The 22,866-nt window shown below is 41.1% G+C and overlaps 3 protein-coding genes across 3 annotated transcripts; all 3 read left to right on the top strand.

Moving 5' to 3' along the window:
• The first annotated feature begins 280 nt into the window (after positions 1 to 280).
• Positions 281 to 14,997, top strand: LOC308100760 (collagen alpha-4(VI) chain-like). The gene is made up of 4 exons (XM_080449856.1): positions 281 to 330; positions 2,147 to 2,188; positions 10,628 to 12,069; positions 14,900 to 14,997. Exons 1-3 carry the CDS (start codon positions 282 to 284, stop codon positions 11,830 to 11,832), a joined length of 1,296 nt encoding a protein of 431 aa, XP_080305982.1. The 5' UTR covers position 281; the 3' UTR covers positions 11,833 to 12,069; positions 14,900 to 14,997.
• On the top strand, positions 2,845 to 9,823 carry LOC308100006 (scavenger receptor cysteine-rich domain-containing group B protein-like; the record flags this gene model as incomplete). The annotated part of the gene is made up of 6 exons (XM_080448905.1): positions 2,845 to 2,953; positions 3,730 to 3,771; positions 7,108 to 7,143; positions 8,831 to 8,872; positions 9,073 to 9,375; positions 9,819 to 9,823. Exons 1-6 carry the CDS (start codon positions 2,899 to 2,901, stop codon positions 9,821 to 9,823), a joined length of 483 nt encoding a protein of 160 aa, XP_080305031.1. The 5' UTR covers positions 2,845 to 2,898.
• On the top strand, positions 11,911 to 22,552 carry LOC308100686 (CUB and zona pellucida-like domain-containing protein 1; the record flags this gene model as incomplete). Its single annotated transcript, XM_080449754.1, has 6 exons — positions 11,911 to 12,069; positions 14,900 to 15,132; positions 16,872 to 17,045; positions 17,217 to 17,313; positions 21,182 to 21,359; positions 22,307 to 22,552. 6 exons carry the CDS (start codon positions 11,911 to 11,913, stop codon positions 22,453 to 22,455), a joined length of 990 nt encoding a protein of 329 aa, XP_080305880.1. The 3' UTR covers positions 22,456 to 22,552.
• Between the last annotated feature and the right edge of the window lie 314 nt (positions 22,553 to 22,866).

Below are 22,866 nucleotides of genomic sequence, written 5' to 3'. Positions count from 1 at the left end.
CTATTATTATGTTGTTTATTTCGTATTTTATTGTATTGTTTTGTTTCACTCAGTTTTTTCTTTGCATATGGCAGGCTGACTGACTGGCTGGCAGGCTGGTTGGTAGAATGGCTGGCTGGCAGTGCCAGTTATAAAACGTTATATAATTACGCAATCTTGCAATATCGGTTGAGATTTCGGTTCCTTCCTATGACACATGTGATGTTGCTGACATATCAAAAACAGAGAGATATAAGACAGGACATCTTCAGGTACAATTCAGTGTGACTGAGTCGTTGGAGATGGACATGGAGAAGATACTGATGATTCTGATGTTGTTGGGGAGCTCAGGTAGGACTCTGTGTACAGTACTATTTTAATATATTGCTGATCATCCTCAAATAGCTCAGTGGTTTAGGGTTTAGCCAAAATACATCTCTGACTTGCTTTTGTATTATGACCCATGGAGAACTCTCAGGTTGTACCGGTCTACTAAATGTCATCTCTTAGCAGCTGATACTGGACTATGCTCAAATTGAATCCTCCTCCATTTGATCTAACACTCAATCAATCAATCAATCAATCAATCAATCAATCAATCAATCAATCAATCAATCAATCAATCAATCAATCAACCAATCAACCAATCAATCAATCATGCAAGCTTCATTTATATAGCACAATTCAGACAACAGAGTGCAGTTAAATGTGCTTCACAGGAAAAATATAAGTTTTAATAGAAAGAACTTAAAAAAGCAGAGATAGAGATGCATATAAATACATACAAATGCATTGAAAAAATAATAATAATGATACTAATAATAATAATAATAATAACTGTAATAATAATAATAATAATAATAATAATAATAATAATAATAATTTAAAAGAACAAGTAAAGCGGGAAGAGAAATGCAGCAATCTAAGTAAAAGCAATGCTAAAATAAGATGTGTCTTAACATTTGCAACCTTTGCTGTCTGTCGCTGCCAGGCAGGCAGAAAAAGCAACAAAAAAAAACTAATCTAGTTGTTTGAACAGAAGGAAGTAGAGAAGAGAGGAGGATGGTGAATTTATAGTGCAGTATTAAAGAGATAGTTCACCCCAAAAAATACTGTCGATTCTAATCTATCGATTAGTCACCCCATGGAGACTTGTAGATAAATTGTCACAGATCTACACTTCATGGAGTACATTTTTTGGTACCAAATTTTGTGCACATTTTTGCGTGCACGCTCAGGGCACACATGCACATGCACTGTGCGCGCGTGCACGTGTCCCCCTTGGTTCCCCAAAGCAGGATCTTAACCATTTAAAGTTTAATCAGCTATTTTTGTTAATCAGTATTTTTGTTAATCAGTATAGAGGGTTTACATTTTAAACCCCATTTGGTGTTTCCTCATCCCCTGCAGCCGCACAGGAATCATCCAGCAGCAGTAATACAACACAGTTCCCAGGCAGCCTGCCTCCAACAGAGGAAGCATGGCATGGCCGCGGCATGGAGGGCAGTGCTGATTTTACACGTAGGTCCATCTTACCAGTGGTGGAAAGAGTACTACTAGAAGTAAAAGTACTGAAAATTGGAAATACTCCAGTAAAGTAAAAGTACAGAAAAATTTTACTTAAGTACAGTACTTGAGTACAAGTACACTTACTTTCCACCACTGATCCTACACAGTAGAGAGGCTGTTACACTCAGTAGCCTTTAACCACCCAGAGCTACCCTTCTTCAGAGTCAGATACAGGCCTTAGTACAACCTTTAGTGTAACAAAGGATCTTCCAGGTAAATACTGTGGATCTTTTCTATTATGTCACTATCATAGTATTAGTATATGCTAAGTGGTTATACTGAAGTGATATTTATGAATTCCAATAATTTCAAGTATTCAGGGGCACCCCTAGATTTGGGTGCTACGGCACCCACTTTGAGAAACCGTGGCCTAGTGAAAGTAAATGAAATTCACTATAGGCATATCTGGTCGAACAGTTGAAGCAGTTCATTCATTTGGTTGTTTTAATAGGTGCAATTTTCACATCCTAAATGTATAGGCTAAAACATATGTATTGCACCTTGTTCTGCCTGTCATACACAAACATGATACATTATCTGTCAACTTTAGACCAAGTGTATAATATTGTGAAACGCATACTGTATCTCTCATGTACAGAAACATCCACATTGAGACCAACAACATCTGATGTTACACAAGGTGAGTTGGTCCATGTACTGTGGCTCCTAACTTTTTATGCAAAATGACACATTTTGTATTGTATTGAGACATTGTATTCTATTTTATAAAATATGGACGAGGAGAACTACGTACAACAGTGGCCTATCCTGTTACAAAAGCTCAAGGTTTAAGTTCAAGATTAAGAGCCCAGCTTTGATGGTTGAAGAGAGAGAGAAAGAATAGAGTGAATGGAATGACGGAGGGGTGTGTGTGTGTGTGTGTGTGTGTGTGTGTGTGTGTGTGTGTGTGTGTGTGTGTGTGTGCGTGTGTGTGTGTGTGTGTGTGTGTGTGTGTGTGTGTGTGTGTGTGTGTGTGTGTGTGTGTACGTGCGCGCAGGCGCGCTTTTGCTTTCTGTGTACTTTCAAGGTGTCAGGATCTTAACCATTTAAAGTTTAATCAGCTATTTGGGGGGGGGGGGGGGGGTTTAAAATGTACACCCTCTATACTTGACCAAAAATAGCCGATCTACTAGCTCACAACAATTTGCACGTTGCCATAAGCTCGTAGATCAGCTTTTTTAGGCGAACATTCCCCGTAGAATAGGGACGCTGCGGTTCAAGTGGTTAACAGATGGTGTTTCCTCTTCCCCTGCAGCCGCACAGGAATTATCCAGCAGCAGTAATACAACACAGTTCCCAGGCAGCCAGCCTCCAACAGAGGAAGCATGGCATGGCAGCCCTTCTTCCACCATGTCACATGATGAGGATAAGCCAAAGGACGTGGAGGGCAGTGTTGATTTTACACGTAGGTCCATCTTACCAGTGGTGGAAAGAGTACTAAAATGTTTTACTTAAGTACAAGTATCAATACTGCAAAGTAGAAATACATTTCTGTTACAAGTAAAAGTCTGCAATTCAAAATGTACTTGAGTAAAAGTACAAAAGTATTGGTATCAAAATGTACTTAAAGTACCAAAAGTAGAAAGTAGTCATTATGCAGAATGTCCCGTTTCAAGTTTTCAAGTATATAAAAATATCTTTTGAAAATAGCAGATCTACAAGCTCACAATGTGTCGCATTGCATGTTTTGTAATAATAATCAAAATCTCTAAAGTAACTAGTACTGTAACTAAAGTTTTCAAATAATTGTAGTGGAGTAAAAGTACAATATTTGACTCTGAGATGTAGTGGAGTAGAAGTAAAAGTAGTGAAAAATGGAAATACTCCAGTAAAGTAAAAGTACCTCAAAATGGTACTTTAATTAAAAAATGTAATGAATTCCAATCATTTAAAGTATTCAGCGGCATCCCTGGATTTGGGCGCCCACGTTGAGAAACCGTGGCCTAGTGAAAGTAAATTAAATTCACTATAGGCATATCTGGTCAAACAGTTGAAGCATTCATTCATTTGGTTGTTTTAATAGGTGCAATTTTAGCATCCTAAATGTATAGGCTAAAACATATGTATTGTAGCTTGTTCTGCCAGTCATATGTGTTGCATACACAAACATGATATATTATCTGTCAACTTTAGACCAAGTGTATAATATTGTGAAACACATACTGTATCTCTCATGTACAGAAACATCCACATTGAGTCCAACAACATCTGATGTTACACAAGGTGAGTTCATAAAACATGCAGGCTACAGCTGTTTTTTGATTGATTGAATACTTTATTAGCAGTTTGCAAAAAAGCACAGGAAAGTACAGTTCAATACAAGGTCTGCTAAGAGGATATAAACCCCAAGAAAGCCTATGGCTTGTTTCCACTCAATTCATAGAAACATTTAATGACAGACAAATATACACTACTATCCAAAACATTATGGGGTGGGGCAGGGTTCTGTTCACCTCCACCACCTGTTCCCTCCCCTCCAGATTTGATTTCATCCAGCTCACCGACATATCATCAAAACTATTGCTTTTAGCTTACCAATCAGTTTATTCAGTTTACTCATTTGGTTGTTTAATAGGTGCAATTTTTACATCCTACACAAATGTATGGCACCCTTGTTCTGCCAGTCATATTATCTGTCAACTTTAGACCAAGTGTATAATGTTGTGAAACACATATCTCTCATGTACAGGAACAACCACATTGAGACCAACAACATCTGATGTTACACAAGGTGAGTTCATAAAACATGCAGATTATAAATGCGGCCTCTAGTGGCAGTCATGTCACAATTTGGCGCTCTATTAGCTCAATGGTCAAAAAAATTCAATCAGCGCTAAACCAGGTTAAAATCCGGGGTAAAAGAGGAAAGTTACATAGTGCTTCTTTAACACACACACACACACACACACACACACACACACACACACACACACACACACACACACACACACACACACACACACACACACACACACACACACAGACACACAGACACACACACTGATAAAGTAGATAAAAGAGCTGATAAGGGTCGTAAATCCTGCTCTATGTTAATTAAAACTATTTGTAGTTAAACAGCTGAAAACCCAGTGTAAAAAGGATGAGACGAAATCAAAGACAGACACAGGCCGGTTCTCAAATTAAAAGGTTGACATTGTATTAAGAGAAAGAATCAATCCATGAGGCACCGTACAGCAAAAATATCTCTCTGCCTAAACAGTCAATGATCACAACAGTTATACACAAATGAAGTTGTTATCAGCTCTGACGATGACATCTGGCCATGAGGAGCCTTGCTCGTAGGTTGAGACTTTGGCGAGACCTTGGCTCTGACCGGCGTCGCTGGAGGTGTTGTGGCTTTGTCATAGATGGTCAAGTTAACTGCAATGAGCTGTTATTGTATTCCTCCAGAGATAATCAGTGACCTCGGCTGGGCCTGTGCGCTGTGCAACTCAAAACACATGCAGTCTCTAGAGGAAAGGAGAGAACTAATACTAGGATTAGTTCCAGACCACCTTGAACTTAATAAAATCATAGGATTGGTATAGGCAAACTTGAGTTATGGAGAGATGGCACACTAAAATAGGATACAATGGCATATATATCAATATTGTTGACAAAATATACCTAACACACACACACACACACACACACACACACACACACACACACACACACACACACACACACACACACACGGTGTATAAGTGTCATGTCAAATCTTTATTATGAGGACACTCCTGCATGGAGGTAAGCTTTCTTTTAGGCTGATCATTGTCATGTTTTAATGTTTTCCTTCTCATTCGGGTGATTTTTCAGTGAGGCTGGTCAGTGGTTCAAACTCCTGTTCAGGCAGAGTGGAGGTGTACTACCGTGATAGCTGGGGGACGGTGTGTGATGATGATTGGGGTCTGGATGATGCCCAGGTTGTGTGTAGACAGTTAGGCTGTGGAACAGCTCTGTCAGCGCTAGGGGTAGCCCACTTCGGACAGGGTGTTGGAGACATCTGGTTGGATGATGTCAGGTGTTCAGGCAGTGAGTCACAGCTTTCACAGTGCAGCCATGGGGGGATTGGAACCCACAACTGTGGACACGGTGAAGATGCTGGTGTTGTTTGTGCAGGTAAATATTATTAATTTTATTGCAATTAATAATTATGTTTGTACGTGTGTTGTCATCCTATCCTATATTCAAATTGACTAAAGGGAGGACGGGCCGGCGGCCGGCTGGCCGGCTGGCAGACCTCTGACGTCACGCTCATGTCACCATGACTCAGCAATAACCATAAGGACTTCCAAATGCAGCTACACCCAATGTTGAGCGCATAGGACTAGATAGTACAATTCCTTAGATTAATCAACACTTGGTATTGAGTGGGCTAGGGGTAAACGTTTCACCGGGGCCTTCAGGTGGGCACCCTTCTTCATTGGTGTTTCGTTGATAGGCCCACAACACCTCCGCAGAGCTCAACGGTGACACCTGGCGTCCCTGTTTTTTATCATCATCAGCAGCAGCAGCCAGTATTTAAGTTCTACTGGCTGCTGGAATCAGAGAGTCAATTTGTTTGGCTTCAGTTCAAATGTGGTCACTGCCTCTCCACCAGAGCTACATGCCTCTTGGCATAATATCATGAATGCATATTGTTCAGTCCATTGCCGATTTTCAGTGTCCACCTTTCTTTTAGTTTGAACATGTTATTTTCATTCACATTGGGAATCCAGGCTTCTACTGTTGCTAAAACTGCTTAAAAATAAATAGAAGTAGGCTACTGGTTTTAATCACTAGCACACTGGTCAAAAGCAAAAGTAAAAAGTGGGCTCTCTGAACTCTCAATTTTATGAGTTCATAAAACTGTGGCTCGTGGCTTTTAGTCTAAACACTGAGTGTTTATATATAGGCTATATATATATATATATATATATATATATATATATATATATATATATATATATATATATATATATATATATATATATATATGCATCTGTCAACTTTATGTATAATATATAAAGTGTATAATGTTGTGAAACCCATATCTCTCATGTACAGAAACAACCACATTGAGACCAACAACATCTGATGTTACTCAAGGTGAGTTCATAAAACATGCAGGTTACAGCTGTTTTTTGATTGATTGAATACTTTATTAGCAGTTTGCAAAAAAAGCACAGGAAAGTACAGTTCAATACAAGGTCTGCTAAGAGGATATAAAACCCAAGAAAGCCTATGGCTTGTTTCCACTCAATTCATAGAAACATTTAATGACAGACAAATATACACTACTATGCAAAACATTATGGGGTGGGGCAGGGTTCCGTTCACCTCCACCACCTGTTCCCTCCCCTCCAGATTTGATTGCATCCAGCTCACCGACATATCATCAAAACTATTGCTTTTAGTTTACCAATCAGTTTGTTCAGTTTACTCATTTGGTTGTTTTAATAGGTGCAATTTTTACATCCTACACAAATGTATGGGACCCTTGTTCTGCCAGTCATATTATCTGTCAACTTTAGACCAGGTGTATAATGTTGTGAAACCCATATCTCTCATGTACAGGAACAACCACATTGAGACCAAAAATGTTTACACAAGGTGAGTTCATAAAACATGCAGGTTACAGATGCGGCCTCTAGTGGCAGTGATGTCACAATTTGGCGCTCTATTAGCTCAATGGTCAAAAAAATTAAATCAGCGCTAAACGAGGTTAAAATCCGGGGTAAAAGAGGAAAGTTACATAGTGCTTCTTTAAGGGGGTTCAGCATTGACAAGCCAGAGGCCCACTGCCAGGAGGTGACTGAGGGGGCCGTTAAGCATTGTTGTGTGTGTGTGTGTGTGTGTGTGTGTGTGTGTGTGTGTGTGTGTGTGTGTGTGTGTGTGTGTGTGTGTGTGTATATACTATATATATATATATATATATATATATATATATATATATATATATATATATATATATATATATATACAGTATATATATATACTATCTACACACACACACACTGTTATAGTAAAATAGGAGCTTACCACCCTGTTATGTCTATTCACTTAACCAGCCAATAGCCTCTGAAAGGCAAAATAATGAAAACACAAGACTACTAGTCTACTACTACTGAATTTCAAAATCGAATAATAGTCTGCATTTATTTCAGAGCAGTGTTGAAGTCAGTATTAAACCTTTATGGAAAATGTATGTAATCAGAGCACCGAACATACAGTATATGTCTACAAGACACACAAAGGTAACCACTGAGAGATGACTGCTACATTTTTTAGATAAGAGATCAAGAGCTTAAAATATTTAAATGGAGAGTGTTTGATCCTCCTGGCTGTGTCTGACAACATGGTCATTTAAGACTTGGCTTTCATTAGCACAACCATAGCTAGGATGTTGTGTTAATAGCAAACATGACATGACATTCGTTAAAAGAAAAGAATAACTGTACTGAACCCATATCTCTCATGTACAGGAACAACCACACTGGGTGCTGGGCTCAGTAAAGCTCAAAACTATATAAATATTGATATAATAATAAAGAAAATAGCACAATTGTTGATTTCAACGGCACAAATTAGAGCACAATGAGCACTAAAGAATGAGACCATTTTTGGTTCAAAACTCAAAACCATATAAATATTGATATTAAAAAAATGATACCAGCACAAATTCTAAAATTTACGGCACAATGCAGCACAAATCCAGCACTAAAGAATGACACAATTTGTATCCATATTTTCATCATATGGGGTGCTAACTTCACTGAGGTGTGTAGGACTACACAGAGAAGCAGTCTCATGTAAAAATGAGTCTTTTCAACTCTTGAGTTTGCCCGGGAAGGGGAGATGTGTGTGTGTGTGTGTGTGTGTGTGTGTGTGTGTGTGTGTGTGTGTGTGTGTGTGTGTGTGTGTGTGTGTGTGTGTGTGTGTGTGTGTGTGTGTGTGTGTGTGTGTGTGGCTGCTGTAGCAGATCTTAATCCAGAATTGATCGATGTCACCATGTAGGCTACACTGTAAAAAACAAAACAAAACAAACTAACACTTAAAAAATAAAAAACTTTCAAAAGGGCACTTGCTTGTCCAAAGGTCAAAACGGCAGGTGCTCTAGCACCACCTAGAGTCTATCTGTGCATGTCCCTGTTCACATCCTACATAAATGTAGGCGAAAATAATATGTATTGCACCCTTGTTATGCCAGTCATATTTGTTTCATACAAAAACATGATTATTATCTGTCAACCTTAGACCAAGTATATAATGTTGTGGAACTCATATCTCTCATGTACAGGAACAACCACATTGAGACCAACAACATCTGATGTTACACAAGGTGAGTGCATACAACTGTGGCTTCTGGTTTAAACATACAGCTCTGAGTAAAAAAAAAAAAAAAAAAAAAAATATATATATATATATATATATATATATATATATATATATATATATATATATATATATATATATATATATATATATATATATTAAAAAAAATCTTTTTTTTTCTTTCTTCTCATTCGGGTGATTTTTCAGTGAGGCTGGTCGGTGGTTCAAACTCCTGTTCAGGCAGAGTGGAGGTGTACTACCGTGACAGCTGGGGGACGGTGTGTGATGATGATTGGGGTCTGGACGATGGCCAGGTTGTGTGTAGACAGTTAGGCTGTGGAACAACTCTGTCAGCACCAGGGGGAGCCCACTTCGGACACGGTGTTGGAGACATCTGGTTGGATGATGTCAGGTGTTCAGGCAGTGAGTCGCAGCTTTCACAGTGCAGCCATAGGGGGATTGGAACCCACAACTGTGGACACGGTGAAGATGCTGGTGTTGTTTGTGCAGGTAAACATTATTAATTTTATTACAATTAATAATTATGTTTGTACGTGTATTGTCATCCTATCCTATATTCAAATTGACTAAAGGGAGGACGGGCCGGCGGCCGTCTGGCCTGCTGGAATCAGAGAGTCAATTTGTTTGGCTTCAGTTCAAATGTGGTCACTGCCTCTCTACCAGAGCTACATGCCTCTTGGCATAATATCATGAATGCATATTGTTCAGTCCATTGCCGATTTTCAGTGTCCACCTTTCTTTTAGTTTGAACATGTTATTTTCATTCACATTGGGAATCCAGGCTTCTGCTGTTGCTAAAACTGCTTACAAAATAAATAGAAGTAGGCTACTGGTTTTAATCACTAGCACACTGGTCAAAAGCAAAAGTAAAAAGTGGGCTCTCTGCACTCTCAATTTTATGAGTTCATAAAACTGTGGCTCGTGGCTTTTAGTCTAAACACTGAGTGTTTATATGTTATAGGCCATATATATATATATATATATATATATATATATATATATATATATATATATATATATATATATATATGTATAGTACCCATAGAGGCGAGAGGCGTGTCTAGTACCATAGCTTGGGAGGACGAGACCGCCCGTTCAGAGTATGGGAAAGTATACCCATTGGCTTAAAGGACAGCCAATGATTGAAAACATGTCGCGAATATGTCGAACACATGGATGACTAGTAGGTCAGTCTCTTCTTACACCAGTTTGCAAGCTGGTAAAAATTAACACGGTGAAATGATGCCTTTGTGATTGGTAACCCATCAGCTTTATCAGTTGAACACACCAACACTCGTTGGATGACTTATGACAACTTTTTTTTTTTTTTCTTAAGGAAATATATCTATCTTTTTTTCATTCTTTTTTTTTCACGCAGAACCAGGAGATAACGTGATCACAAGATTTACTGCTCCATTCACTTCATGGTTAAAGTATTTGGGAAATCGCCTGTATCTCTGCTCCTGTGTTTTACTATGTATTTTTGGCGAGACATGCTATTTTTAACGGCGTATAACAAGCGAACGGGAGGTCGCGATGACATTTTTTCCCCCACGGAAGCACAGTGAAACCCTCTGTGATTAGCAACCATCAGGGGGACCATACTGGAGATAAATATTCTGTGACTACTTGAAGAAAATCGAAAAATCGCTGGCAGTTCCAGAAAATGGATCTAAATCAAGTGGGTGGTGACAAATTGTGTGGTGTTGACAAATACTATGTTCTTGTCCCTGCTCTGCAGTGTGCACCACAGTCACCAAGGCTGACATCGTCTTCTTAGTGGATGGCTCTGGGAGCATCGGCGACAACAACTTCCAGAAGGTTCGGCAGTTCCTCCACAGCTTCATTGAAGGCCTGGATATCGGATCAGAAAAAGTACGCGTTGGCCTGGCACAATACAGTGATGGGACTCATCAGGAGTTCCTACTGAAGGATCACACAGACAAAACATCTCTACTTCAGCAAGTGGACAGCCTCCCCTACAGACGTGGAGGCACCCTTACGGGCAAGGGCCTCACATTCCTCCAGACTCAGTACTTCACAAAGGAGGCTGGAAGCCGTGCTGACGAGCAGGTAGCCCAGATCGCTGTGGTGATCACTGATGGGGAATCATCAGATGACGTTGCGGTGCCGTCGCAGCTCCTGAGGAACCAGGGAGTCATCGTGTTTGCCATTGGAGTGGGATCCTATAAAGAGGATCAACTCAAGTCCATGGTCGAACAGCCCCACGAACAGTTTCTTTTCCAAATTGATAACTTCCAGGCTCTGCAGAGGGTGACAGAAGATCTGCTTCACACCGTGTGTAACTCGGTTTCTGCATTCGTCTCGGATTTGGCAGCTTGTAAGAAACAGGCCGACCTGGTCATGTTGATCGATCAGTCCAGCGGTATCGACCCCAACAATTACACAATCATGAAGACATTCATGACAGACCTGGTGGCCAGCTTCAACGTCAGCAAGGAGTTTGTCCGGGTTGGAGTCGCCCAGTTCAGCAGCTCTCCTCAGAAAGAGTTTTATCTCAACGAGTTCTACAATGAAACGGCGGTGAAGAACCAGATCCTCGCCATGAGCCAGCTCGGAGGTGATAGAAACATCGGACGCGCTCTAGAGTTCATTCAGGACTACTTCCAGGCATCCCGAGGCTGTCGCAAGTCACAAAGCATTTCCCAGAACCTGGTGCTGATCACGGACGGCCGTTCGCAGGACGCTGTGAAGGAGGCGGCCGAAAAGCTCCAAGCTCAGGGAATCGAGGTGTTCGCCATCGGCATCCATCAGCACCCAGATGACCTGGAACTCCTGAAGATCACTGGCAGCTCCGATCACTTTTTCACTGTGCAGGACTTTAGCTCTTTGGCCAAAATCAAGCAGAAGGTTGTTAAAACCATCTGTGATTCTATCCCAGACCGACCTGGCAAGTTATTATTATTATTATTGAAGACAAAATGAAACAATTGCAATTTCAGTACAGAGATAAGTGAGTTATGTCTCTTTTCAGAGACCACGGTTCACTGCACTGAGAGCACCATGACAGTGGTGGTGGTGAAGTCCGACCTCATCCAACTCAACGAGGACAAGTTGCGCCTGAAAGACTTCAACGATCCGGCCTGCAGCCTGACAACGCACTCCAACCACAGCCACCTGGTCGCTGTCATGTCACTCAACAGCTGTGGGACCACACTGGAGGTATCAAGTCACTCATACTTTTCTATGGAGTATTCTCCATAGAACAGACCTATAGAATTATTCTATGGAGTATTCTCCATAGAATAGAACTATAGAACTATTCTATGGAGTATTCTCCATAGATCAGGGGCAGAGACTACTAACTAATATAAAACATTTTATTACACGGCTTGGTTGAATGCTTGATTCTGATTGGTCAATCGCTGAATTCTGCGGTGTGTTATTTCTGGCTAATAACATAACAGCTCAATAACAGACCTCTGTCTAATCAAAGACTCAGAACACCTGCTGCACTGCTTGATTTTATGCTGTATCCAACATGACATTCATGTAAAGTTGTAAACGAACACACCATGTCATTTGCTAAACGTTGCTCTCAAGAATGTTTTTGAAAACATTTGAATAATGACCAGCTACCCGTCAATTATCCCTTGCATAAAGCATTGTATAATGACTTATTAGGTCAAGTATATATACTTCATGATTTGTTATAATCACTGTTATAATGTATTATACTGCGATTATAAGTCATTACAAGTGGCCATTGGTTACTTTAAGTAAAAAGAGACAATGTCAGTAAGCAGTTTAATCTCAAAACCTTCCTTGCAATTTGAGTACATGTATTTTACTCCTAGACCTCCCTTGTACAAACATTATGCCCCATTATCAGGTTTGTTTGTTTGTCACGCTGCCGGTGTGTAAAGACATTAAAACGTCTTGTACTAAACTAGAAGTTCTACCCGCTACGCGGGCAGAATTCTAGTACCCCCCCCCCAACCCCCCCACCCCTAACCTCCCCAAAGAAATGTCGTTTGGGGGTACAAAGTCATGGGATAAAAAAAAAAAAAAAAAAAAACTGTACTGTACTGTACTGTACTGTACGGTCTGTACTGTACTGTACGGTCTGTACTGTACTGTACTGTACGGTGTGTACTGTACTGTACTGTACTGTACTGTACTGTACTGTACTGTACTGTACTGTACGGTCTGTACTGTACTGTACGGTGTGTACTGTACTGTACTGTACTGTACGGTCTGTACTGTACTGTACTGTACTGTACTGTACTGTACTGTACTGTACTGTTCTGTACTGTACTGTACTGTACTGTACGGTCTGTACTGGGTGTGTACTGTACTGTACTGTACGGTCAGTACTGTACTGTACTGTAATGTACTGTACGGTCTGTACTGTACTGTACTGTACTGTACGGTCTGTACTGTACTGTACTGTACGGTCTGTACTGTACTGTACTGTACTGTACTGTACGGTCTGTACTGTACTGTGCTGTACTGTACTGTACGGTACGGTACGGTACTGTACTGTACAGTACAGTACTGTACTGTACAGGCAGTACTGTGCTGTACTGTACTGTACTGTACTGTACTGTACTGTACTGTACTGTACTGTACTGTACTGTACTGTACGGTCTGTACTGTACGGTCTGTACTGTACTGTACGGTCTGTACTGTACTGTATGGTCTGTACTGTACTGTACTGTACTGTACTGTACGGTCTGTACTGTACTGTACTGTACGGTATGTACTGTACTGTACTGTACGGTCTGTACTGGGTGTGTACTGTACTGTACTGTACGGTCAGTACTGTACTGTAATGTACTGTACGGTCTGTACTGTACTGTACTGTACTGTACGGTCTGTACTGTACTGTACGGTCTGTACTGTACTGTACGGGCTGTACTGTACTGTACTGTACTGTACTGTACTGTACTGTACAGTACTGTACTGTACTGTACTGTACTGTACTGTACGGTCTGTACTGTACTGTACGGTCTGTACTGTACTGTACTGTACTGTACAGTACAGTACGTTCTGTACTGTACTGTACTGTACTGTACTGTACGGTCTGTACTGTACTGTACTGTACGGTCTGTACTGTACTGTATGTACTGTACTGTACGGTCTGTACTGCACTGTACTGTACTGTACTGTACTGTACTGTACTGTACGGTCTGTACTGTACTGTATGGTCTGTACTGTACTGTACTGTACTGTACGGTCTGTACTGTACTGTACTGTACTGTACTGTGAGACGTGCGTGGTGTGACTGTCTCCCCGTTTTTTTTTGCAATACAAAGCCGTGACTATAGCACAACAGATCTGTGTGTGTGTGTGTGTGTGTGTGTGTGTGTGTGTGTGTGTGTGTGTGTGTGTGTGTGTGTGTGTGTGTGTGTGTGTGTGTCAACATACCACCTCCGTGACTAATGTGATGCAACGGGACTTTTGAGATAGCCATGCCCAAAATAGGGTGCCTTATTCGGATACATGCGTGTGACGGCCCGCCCCTGCCGGTTCTCTGAATTTTATTTTTTAAATAGGCTCTGTCATGATTAAGTGACCACACATATGAAGTGAAACAACTAAATTCTATCCAAACGATGTGTTATAAGTAAACTCCGTGCCTCAAAGAAGAAGTTATAGAGCTTTGTGAAGTGGAAAAGTCCGGAGAAAGCAGGCTACAGAAACAGTGGACCTAAGCAATGGCTGCCGTTCGTGTTTGAGCGACGACGCTGATAGGCTGGGAGAGTGAGGTTGGTTGGGTTGCCATGTCATGTCGAGGTGTTGTAAGCGTGAAGTGGGTGTAAATTGGTTAGAGAAAGTGCGTCGACGCATGCGCAGTGCGCAGCGCGCAGCTTTGTGTTTTTTCATGAAGCTGGTTGCTTGTTGCTCGCGCACGATCTGGCAACAGCGGTGCATACGCATGCGCAGTGGCGAGTTTTTGACAAACAACACATGTTCAGCGACACAATCGGATTGTAAGGTAGATTAACTCAAAAGAACACTTGTTGACATTTTAAACTTTGACTTTCAGGAGGACGAAGGGAACCTTATCTTCAGGAACGAGATCACGTCTTCAGAGTCAGCAGACGCCAGTCAAGTTATCAGCAGGACGTGTCCAGATTGCCAGATTGCATTTTCATGTGTTTACCCCAAACGGTCCAATCTCACCCTGGGATTCAAGCACAAAAGCCCCTGTGCATTTACTTGGAAAGGTTATGGTGTCTTCAGCCTTCCGTTTGAATTCTTTGAGAGTGAGCAGTTCAGGTAGGCCTGTAGCTATTGGTTATTTTCTTAGTGATTATTCTATTAATTGCATAATCGAGAAGTATGAAGAAGAAATATATTTAAAAAAAAATATTAACAAATCGATTAAATACTTAAAGTGCAATTACACTTTGGTAGAGGTTTGGGTGGTGTACTTACCTTGTCTGTAACTAGTCCAATTGATGACATATATTGCTCTGATGCACAGTTGATTAGAAATTAATCATCCAAAAATGGCGTCTTATACGATGCAACAGCTCAAAGTCACTATTTTAGCCCCATTACCGTACGAAAACAAAGCTGATTCTGACAATATATGACATGAGTGTTTTAAAGAAAAAAATGTAACTTCCTGTTGATTTTGCTATTTGAAGATCCGGATCCAGAAATCCAGTCCGGTACCTCTTCCAGAAAATGGCTAAATCAACATGAAGTTGATATGTTTATTTCGTACTGGCTTTTGTGATGTCATATATTGCCAGAATCAGCTTGGTTTGCATTCATTTATGTGCTAAAAGGGTGACTAAGTGACTTTGACAGCTTTTTCATCGTACAATGGAAGTCAATGAGACGCTATTATCGAATTATTAATGTCTAATAAACTACACAACAGAGCGATATATCTAACCAATTGGATTACATATTGGCATGGTAAACACAACCCAAACCTCTACCAAAGTGTAATTGCACGTTAAGCGTTATTTAATACTTATAGTGGACTCTTGCAAAAATAGCAAAGAATAGCAGATGTATGAGCTCACAACGCGCCGTGATTCAACGCATTGTGAGATTATATATCTGCTATTTTCACGCTTTTTTCTCTCCTTTTTCACTTTTTACCTATGATGGTCCAAAATATTAATCAAATTATTGGCCGAAAGGCATGGCGAGAGAGTATGTTTTGCACCCTGTCCGTCCGTCCGTGTGTCCGTGTGTCCGTCCGTGTGTCCATCTGTCTGTGAGCAGCTAATCTCCGGCACCGTTGGCCCAGTCGCTGAGAAACTGTGCACACACACTCCCTGACTCAATTTTTTTTATATTACTCCTACAGATTGTATCCAAACATCATGCAAATCAGTACACAGTATCTCTATAGTCATGTGATCAACACGTTTCTGTCCGATTTTCCATATTCCATCCTGATTGGCTACGGTTGCCTTGCAAAGTTTGCAGGATTGGTTCGTTTTGAACAAATGCCTCAAATCATGAACGAGGCTTGCGATTTCCGTGAAATTGCACACGCAGGCCAACAGGCCAATTTGCGTTTTTAACTATAACTGCACCGATCTGCGTGAAACTTTGCACGCACACTCCCTAGAGGCCAAGGAAAAACATCTGCCCTACATTTTTCACATCTGCTTTTTTTCAGCGCCACCGGGAGGCCGACTTATGTAAAACACACTGTTGGATATTATTCCTTCAGATTCTGTCCAAAAATCACGCAAATTGGTACACAGTATCTCCATAGTCATGTGATTCTGATGGATCTGTCCGATGTTTTGCACGCACATTCCCACTAGGCCGAGGAAGAAATGCCCCCCTTTTTACATTGGCCTGTTATAGCGCCACCAGGAGGCCACAATGACCTACCTGACCTGGCGGAGACTTGTGCTCCTAGGAGAACTTTTTGTAGTTAATGTATTATTTTATTAGATTAGCGATCCTTTTGTATAATCGATTAAATGTTAGATTAAAAAGTAAAAAGTTAGATTGCCTGTTGCCCCATCCACTGCTTTCAGGCACCAGAAGCATGCCAGCACGTATCCAGTGAAGGTGTTCCTCAACCAGATGATCTACATGCAGATCGAGGCCAACACTTCCATCCCTGGCACACAACTCTTTGTGGAGTCCTGCAAGGCAACACCCTACGACAACCAAAACTCTCACATTACCTACACCATCATTGAACATGGGTAGGGATCAGACCTAGTTAAAGCGGCACTACGTACCTTTTTGTTTTAGTTTTAGTTTGAATGAAAATGCAAAACTACAATAACCATGGTATGGATCAGTGCAGACGTATTCACTTCCTGAAACCAATAATACTTGTTCTCCTTCTATTAATTGTATTATTTCATCATTAGGTGTGTCAGAGACAACACAGTGAAAATCTACAATGGATCCAAGTCTCAGTTCAGATTTGGAATGAAAGCTTTTACGTTCATTGGAGCTCATGAGCAGGTAAAGTCATCATGAAACAGTGGGTGGACAAAGTACTTGAGTCAAAGTATAGATACTCCTGGTCACAATATTACTCAACTCAAATTTGTACTTGAGTTAAAGTACAGGAGAACTTTCTTTGAAAAATACTTAAAGGGCCAGACCACTTTGGTAGAGCTTTGGGTTGTGTAGTTATACCTTGCCATGATGTAACTCCAAAGGTGGACAAGAAAAAAAAATTGCTCCATTGATTAGAAATTGATAATTAAAAGATATGCTCCTCATTGACTTACATGGTACGCTGAAACAGCTCTTAAAGTCACTCTATGGAATCCAAATGACTGAAATCAGTGGTGGCGAATGATAACTTGAATCCATGTGGGCCTGTAGGTGTAAATAATGGGGCGGAACGCCCATTCAAAGTGGGGGGGTCGCGACCCCCCCACTTGCACAGATCCGTGATTTCATACCCCCCACTTTTGGTCAGACTGTTTTCTTTTTTTTCTCTCGCTTCAGAGCTGCCAACTCTCACCCTTTGAGAGTGAGAGTCACGCAATTTAACCTCTTCTCACGCCACACTTGCCATTTCTCATGCTTTTCCCCCCCTCTCACAGCAAAAAAAAAAAAAAAAGGAGCAACCGGGTGGAAAACGGAAGCCTCGTCCTAAAACACACTGCCACCCTTTTTTCGCGGACCGTGGCCAACGCATTAGACCGGAGGCAAGGGTGTTTTAGGACGACTTTTCCAGATTTGGGGAGGTGCGCTGCGCGATGGGATGGACACTTTGGTGGAGAAATTAAAAAAAGTATACAAGGTGAAACGCCGACCGACGCGTCTGTGTCAGCGCCTCAATATGCCGTGACTGATTCTGAAGCGGGTCAAACGGTAGGTAACTTAACCACCTCCTTTTTACAAACACATTATCTTTACAAATCATTTTATTTTGATGAAATGGTGGTGGGTCTGACTACATGAGACTTAAACGTTACACAGGCTGCTGGTGAGCAGCATACATGTTGCTGGTGGGTTTAACAACAAACTGTGACTAGCACTGCAGTGTTAGTCAAATCACTGGTTCCCAACCTGTGTGTCGGGACCCACAAGGCCCAGGGGGGTCCCCACGTAATTTTTTTGTTTGGGGGGGGGGTCCCCAGATGACAGTAAAGTGACCATATTTTTAAAGACCTTTTTAATACAAAAAAAGGAAGAAATGAAATATAAAATAGCATTACTGCATGAAAAGTAATCAACAAACAATACTATAGGAAATTGTAATTTGTGAAAATAGCTGATCTACAAGCTCACAACACATCATATCTCGGCATGTTGGGAGTTTGTAGATCGGCTATTTTTACTCTTATAGTGTGACACTCTTGTATGATGAAGTAGGGCAGTGGTTCTCATACTTTTTAATTTCATGGACCCCCAGTTTAATAAGCATTAGGCCACGGACCCCCATTTGATACCTCTTTGCTATCTCTGGGACCCCAATCTATACTAAGAAATCCTAACTCTGAGAGTGTACAAATGGAACACTCTCATAGTTAAAGTCATGTAACTCCTCAAGGACCCCTGGGGGTCCCCGGACCCCAGTTTGAGAACCGCTGAAGTAAGGCATTCATTTATGAAAAAACATAAAGTTGAAATATGGAAATACAAGGTTTCGGCCTGACAGCGAAGATATATATATGATTTAATCATTTGCATTTATCCATCAAAACATGTTTTTTTGTATTTATTCATTTCCTTCACTTGCTGACGTGCTGCTGCGCAACAGGGCAGATATCCGCCAGGCCAGGTGGCCCTACCCAGGCCCATGAAATTGATAGGCAGTCTACAGTAGCCAATTAGAATGAAATCTGCTAAAACTGACTCATACACTAATACAGAACCATATATAGGCAAAATGTTGTCTCTGACTCTGTCGGTTGGGAAAACTGTTTACCTTTTATTTTTAAAACAATTTCAAATGGTGAAAAAAGCCAATCTACAAGCTATAATTATTAAAAATTAGGGGGCACGGTGGCACAGTCGGTAGTGCTGTCGCCTCACAGCTAGAAGGTCCTGGGTTCGATTCCCGCAGGGGACGCTGTGGGCGCTGGGGGTGTGTTCTCTCCTCCGCGTCATCAGTGCCCATACCCTAGGTGGGGTTGGCGAAAGGGCCTTTCTGTGTGGAGTTTGCATGTTCTCCCCGTGTCTCCTAGGGTAGGTACCCTCACAAAAACATGCAGTAATCCTGGTCACTATACTGCCTCCCCCTGGCCAGCCGGGGCGCCTGATGGAGGGGAAGGGAACTGGTTGGAATAACGTGTTCCTTCCACGCGCTACGTCCAACCAGGGAAACTCTCCCCTGTCAGGTGACAAGAAGGTCAGTTGGCTCTCATGCATTGAAGGAGGCATGAGCTCGGCCCTGGCCTCCCAAGGTTGGCAGAGAGAAGGTAGTGCCCAGGATTACATAGACAATTGGCACTGGGTGTAAAAAATAGGGTTACAAAATCGTGGGATAAAAAAAAAATAATAATAAAAAAAAATTATTAAAAATTAAGAAATACTATATTTTAAATAGTGAAAAATACAGAACATAGGGGAAAATACTTAAAATCTCTAATCTGTGATTCTAATGTGATTAATGTGACCCCTACAGTCAGTGAAGTCCAGGGCTGAATGTGACAAATATTGAGACAAATAGGCTATAACCCAATACATAATTTTATGAAATAAATGGGTTATATTTTACAGATACAGTAGTTACACTATTCTTGTACTATATTAAATCATCCTTAACCTTCAAGTTAAATTCATTATTTCCGTGGACTTAAAAATCCTCGTTTTATTTGATGGCCTTCTTTTTGATTGGCCTTTATTACAGGCCCTACCAGCCTGTAGGAGGAGGTAGAGAGTCACATTATAATACCAGCCTGTAGGGGGAGGTAGAGAGTAACATATTATAATACCAGCCTGTAAGGGGAGGTAGAGAGTAAAATTATAATACCAGCCTGTAGGGGGAGGTAGAGAGTAACATTATAATACCAGCCTGTAGGGGGAGGTAGAGAGTAACATATTATAATACCAGCCTGTAGGGGGAGGTAGAGAGTAACATAGTATAATACCAGCCTGTAGGGGGAGGTAGAGAGTAACATATTATAATACCAGCCTGTAGGGGGAGGTAGAGAGTAACATATTATTATACCAGCCTGTAGGGGGAGGTAGAGAGTAACATATTATAATACCAGCCTGTAGGGGGAGGTAGAGAGTAACATAGTATAATACCAGTCTGTAGGGGGAGGTAGAGAGTAACATATTATAATACCAGCCTGTAGAGGGAGGTAGAGAGTAACATATTATAATACCAGCCTGTAGGGGGAGGTAGAGAGTAACATTATTATACCAGCCTGTAGGGGGAGGTAGAGAGTAACATATTATAATACCAGCCTGTAGGGGGAGGTAGAGAGTAACATATTATAATACCAGCCTGTAGGGGGAGGTAGAGAGTAACATAGTATAATACCAGTCTGTAGGGGGAGGTAGAGAGTAACATATTATAATACCAGCCTGTAGAGGGAGGTAGAGAGTAACATATTATAATACCAGCCTGTAGGGGGAGGCAGAGAGTAACATATTATAATACCAGCCTGTAGGGGGAGGTAGAGAGTAACATATTATAATACCAGCCTGTAGGGGGAGGTAGAGAGTAACATATCATAATACCAGCCTGTAGGGGGAGGTAGAGAGTAACATATTACTAAAAAAAGGGCCCCAAAAGGCCAAAAAAGGCCCCACATTTTTTCCGCCGCGCGCTTCGCGCGCGGCCACCAGGTACAACCCCCCCACCTTCTGAGAGGCTGTGACGCCCCTGTAAATAAAGTGTATTATTGTATTATTATATCAGGTGTACATCAGCTGCTCGGTCATACTGTGTCAGATGGGGGTGCCTGGATCCAGATGCTCTCAGGGTTGCATCTCAGGGAACCAGCGTGGAAAGAGACATGCTAACGCTAACGCCCAGTCCGACACGCACTCCATTTCCCAGGGTCCTTTGCAGCTGATCAGAGCCGATGACAGCCGAGGTAAAAACACATCTCCATATTATTTTCATTTAGAGGTAAACGGCAATACCCTGCAAAGATGCGTGTGCGTGTGTGTGTGTGTGTGTGTGTGTGTGTGTGTGTGTGTGTGTGTGTGTGTGTGTGTGTGTGTGTGTGTGTGTGTGTGAGTATTTTGGTAGAGGTTTGGGTTGTGTAGTTACCTTGTCATGATGTAACTCCAAAGGTGGACAAGAAATCAAAAATAATTGCTCCATTAATTAGAAATTAATAATTGAAAATATGCTCCTGATTGACTTACATTGTACGGTACAACAGCTCTTAAAGTCACTGTTTTAGTACATAAACGAACACAAACAAAGTTGATTCAGACAATATAGAACATCACCAAACCCAGTACTGTTTGTTTTTTAAATAGAAATGCTAACATTCTGTTGATTTTACTATTTTTATTAGGAAGAAAACGTGGACTGGATCCGCGGATCCAGATATTCAAATAGTAAAATCAACAGGAAGTTGACATTTTTATAAAAAATACAAAAACTATACCCAGTACTGGGTTTGGTGATGCTCTATATTGTCTAAATCAGCCTTGTTTGTGTTCGTTTGTGTGCTAAAAGAGTGACTTTGAGATCTGTTTTACCGTACAATGTAAGTCAATGAGGAGCATATTTTCAATGATCAATTTCTAATCAATGGATTTCTTGTCCACCTTTGGAGTTACATCATGGCAAGTTACTACACAACCCAAACCTCTACCAAAGTGGTCTAGCCCTTTAAGCCTATTTAATGTTCCATCGTACAGCGTTTTCACCGCCGATCTACAAGCTCCTACCGCGTCGCATCCACAATACGTTGTGAGCTTGTAGGTCTGTTATTTTTGATGCGAGACACCATCGTGAGACGAAGAAGTATGACTCAGGCTTTATCATTTCTATTGACTTTTTTTTTGCTTGAACTCCGTGCTTTAGGTTCTGGTGCCAGCACGACCCTGAGTCTGAGCATGAACCTGCTCTTCATGGCTGGCTGTGTGCTGATGTGTGGAGTGGTGTGTGGAGTGGTGGTCTACCGCTCCAGAAGGTCCAGAGTCCAGTCCCAACCTCCACCAACCTCTGACTGAAAATGCAGTTTTACATTACTAATACTCACTATTAGATTCATTAGATTCACTAATCCATAGATAATGTATGATTATGACTCATGTCACTATTAGATTAACTCTTTAACTGCCAGAGTTAAAACATGGTCTATAGCTGCCCTTCCCAGCGTTTTCTAGCGTTTTTTACTAACCTTTAAAAAAATCTGAGAATATTATTCTTCACAACGAGCAATGTTTTATTACATTATAAAACATTATAAAACATACATTAACCACTTTAGCCCTATTTTATACCTAGGCTATTTGAAAATAGCCGATCTACAAGCTCATAACGCGTCGCATCGCGACGCGCTGTGAGCTTGTAGATCGTCTATTCGCAAACATTTTAGTACTTTTACTTTTGGTACTTTAAGTATATTTTGATGCCAATCT

The sequence above is a fragment of the Gymnoscopelus braueri genome (assembly GCF_963280865.1).
Source record: "Gymnoscopelus braueri genome assembly, chromosome: 14".
In the NCBI taxonomy this organism is placed as follows: domain Eukaryota; kingdom Metazoa; phylum Chordata; class Actinopteri; order Myctophiformes; family Myctophidae; genus Gymnoscopelus; species Gymnoscopelus braueri.
Note: the sequence above shows the minus strand (reverse complement) of the source record. Positions and strands in the feature narration are given on the sequence as shown.

Excerpts from the sequence above, each read along its gene's own strand:
- LOC308100760 (XM_080449856.1), top strand. The coding sequence starts at position 282 with ATGGACATGGAGAAGATACTGATGATTCTGATGTTGTTGGGGAGCTCA. Across the intron at positions 331-2,146 it reads GATGTTGTTGGGGAGCTCAG|AAACATCCACATTGAGACCA; the intron begins GTAGGACTCTGT and ends TCTCATGTACAG. Across the intron at positions 2,189-10,627 it reads AACATCTGATGTTACACAAG|TGTGCACCACAGTCACCAAG; the intron begins GTGAGTTGGTCC and ends CCTGCTCTGCAG.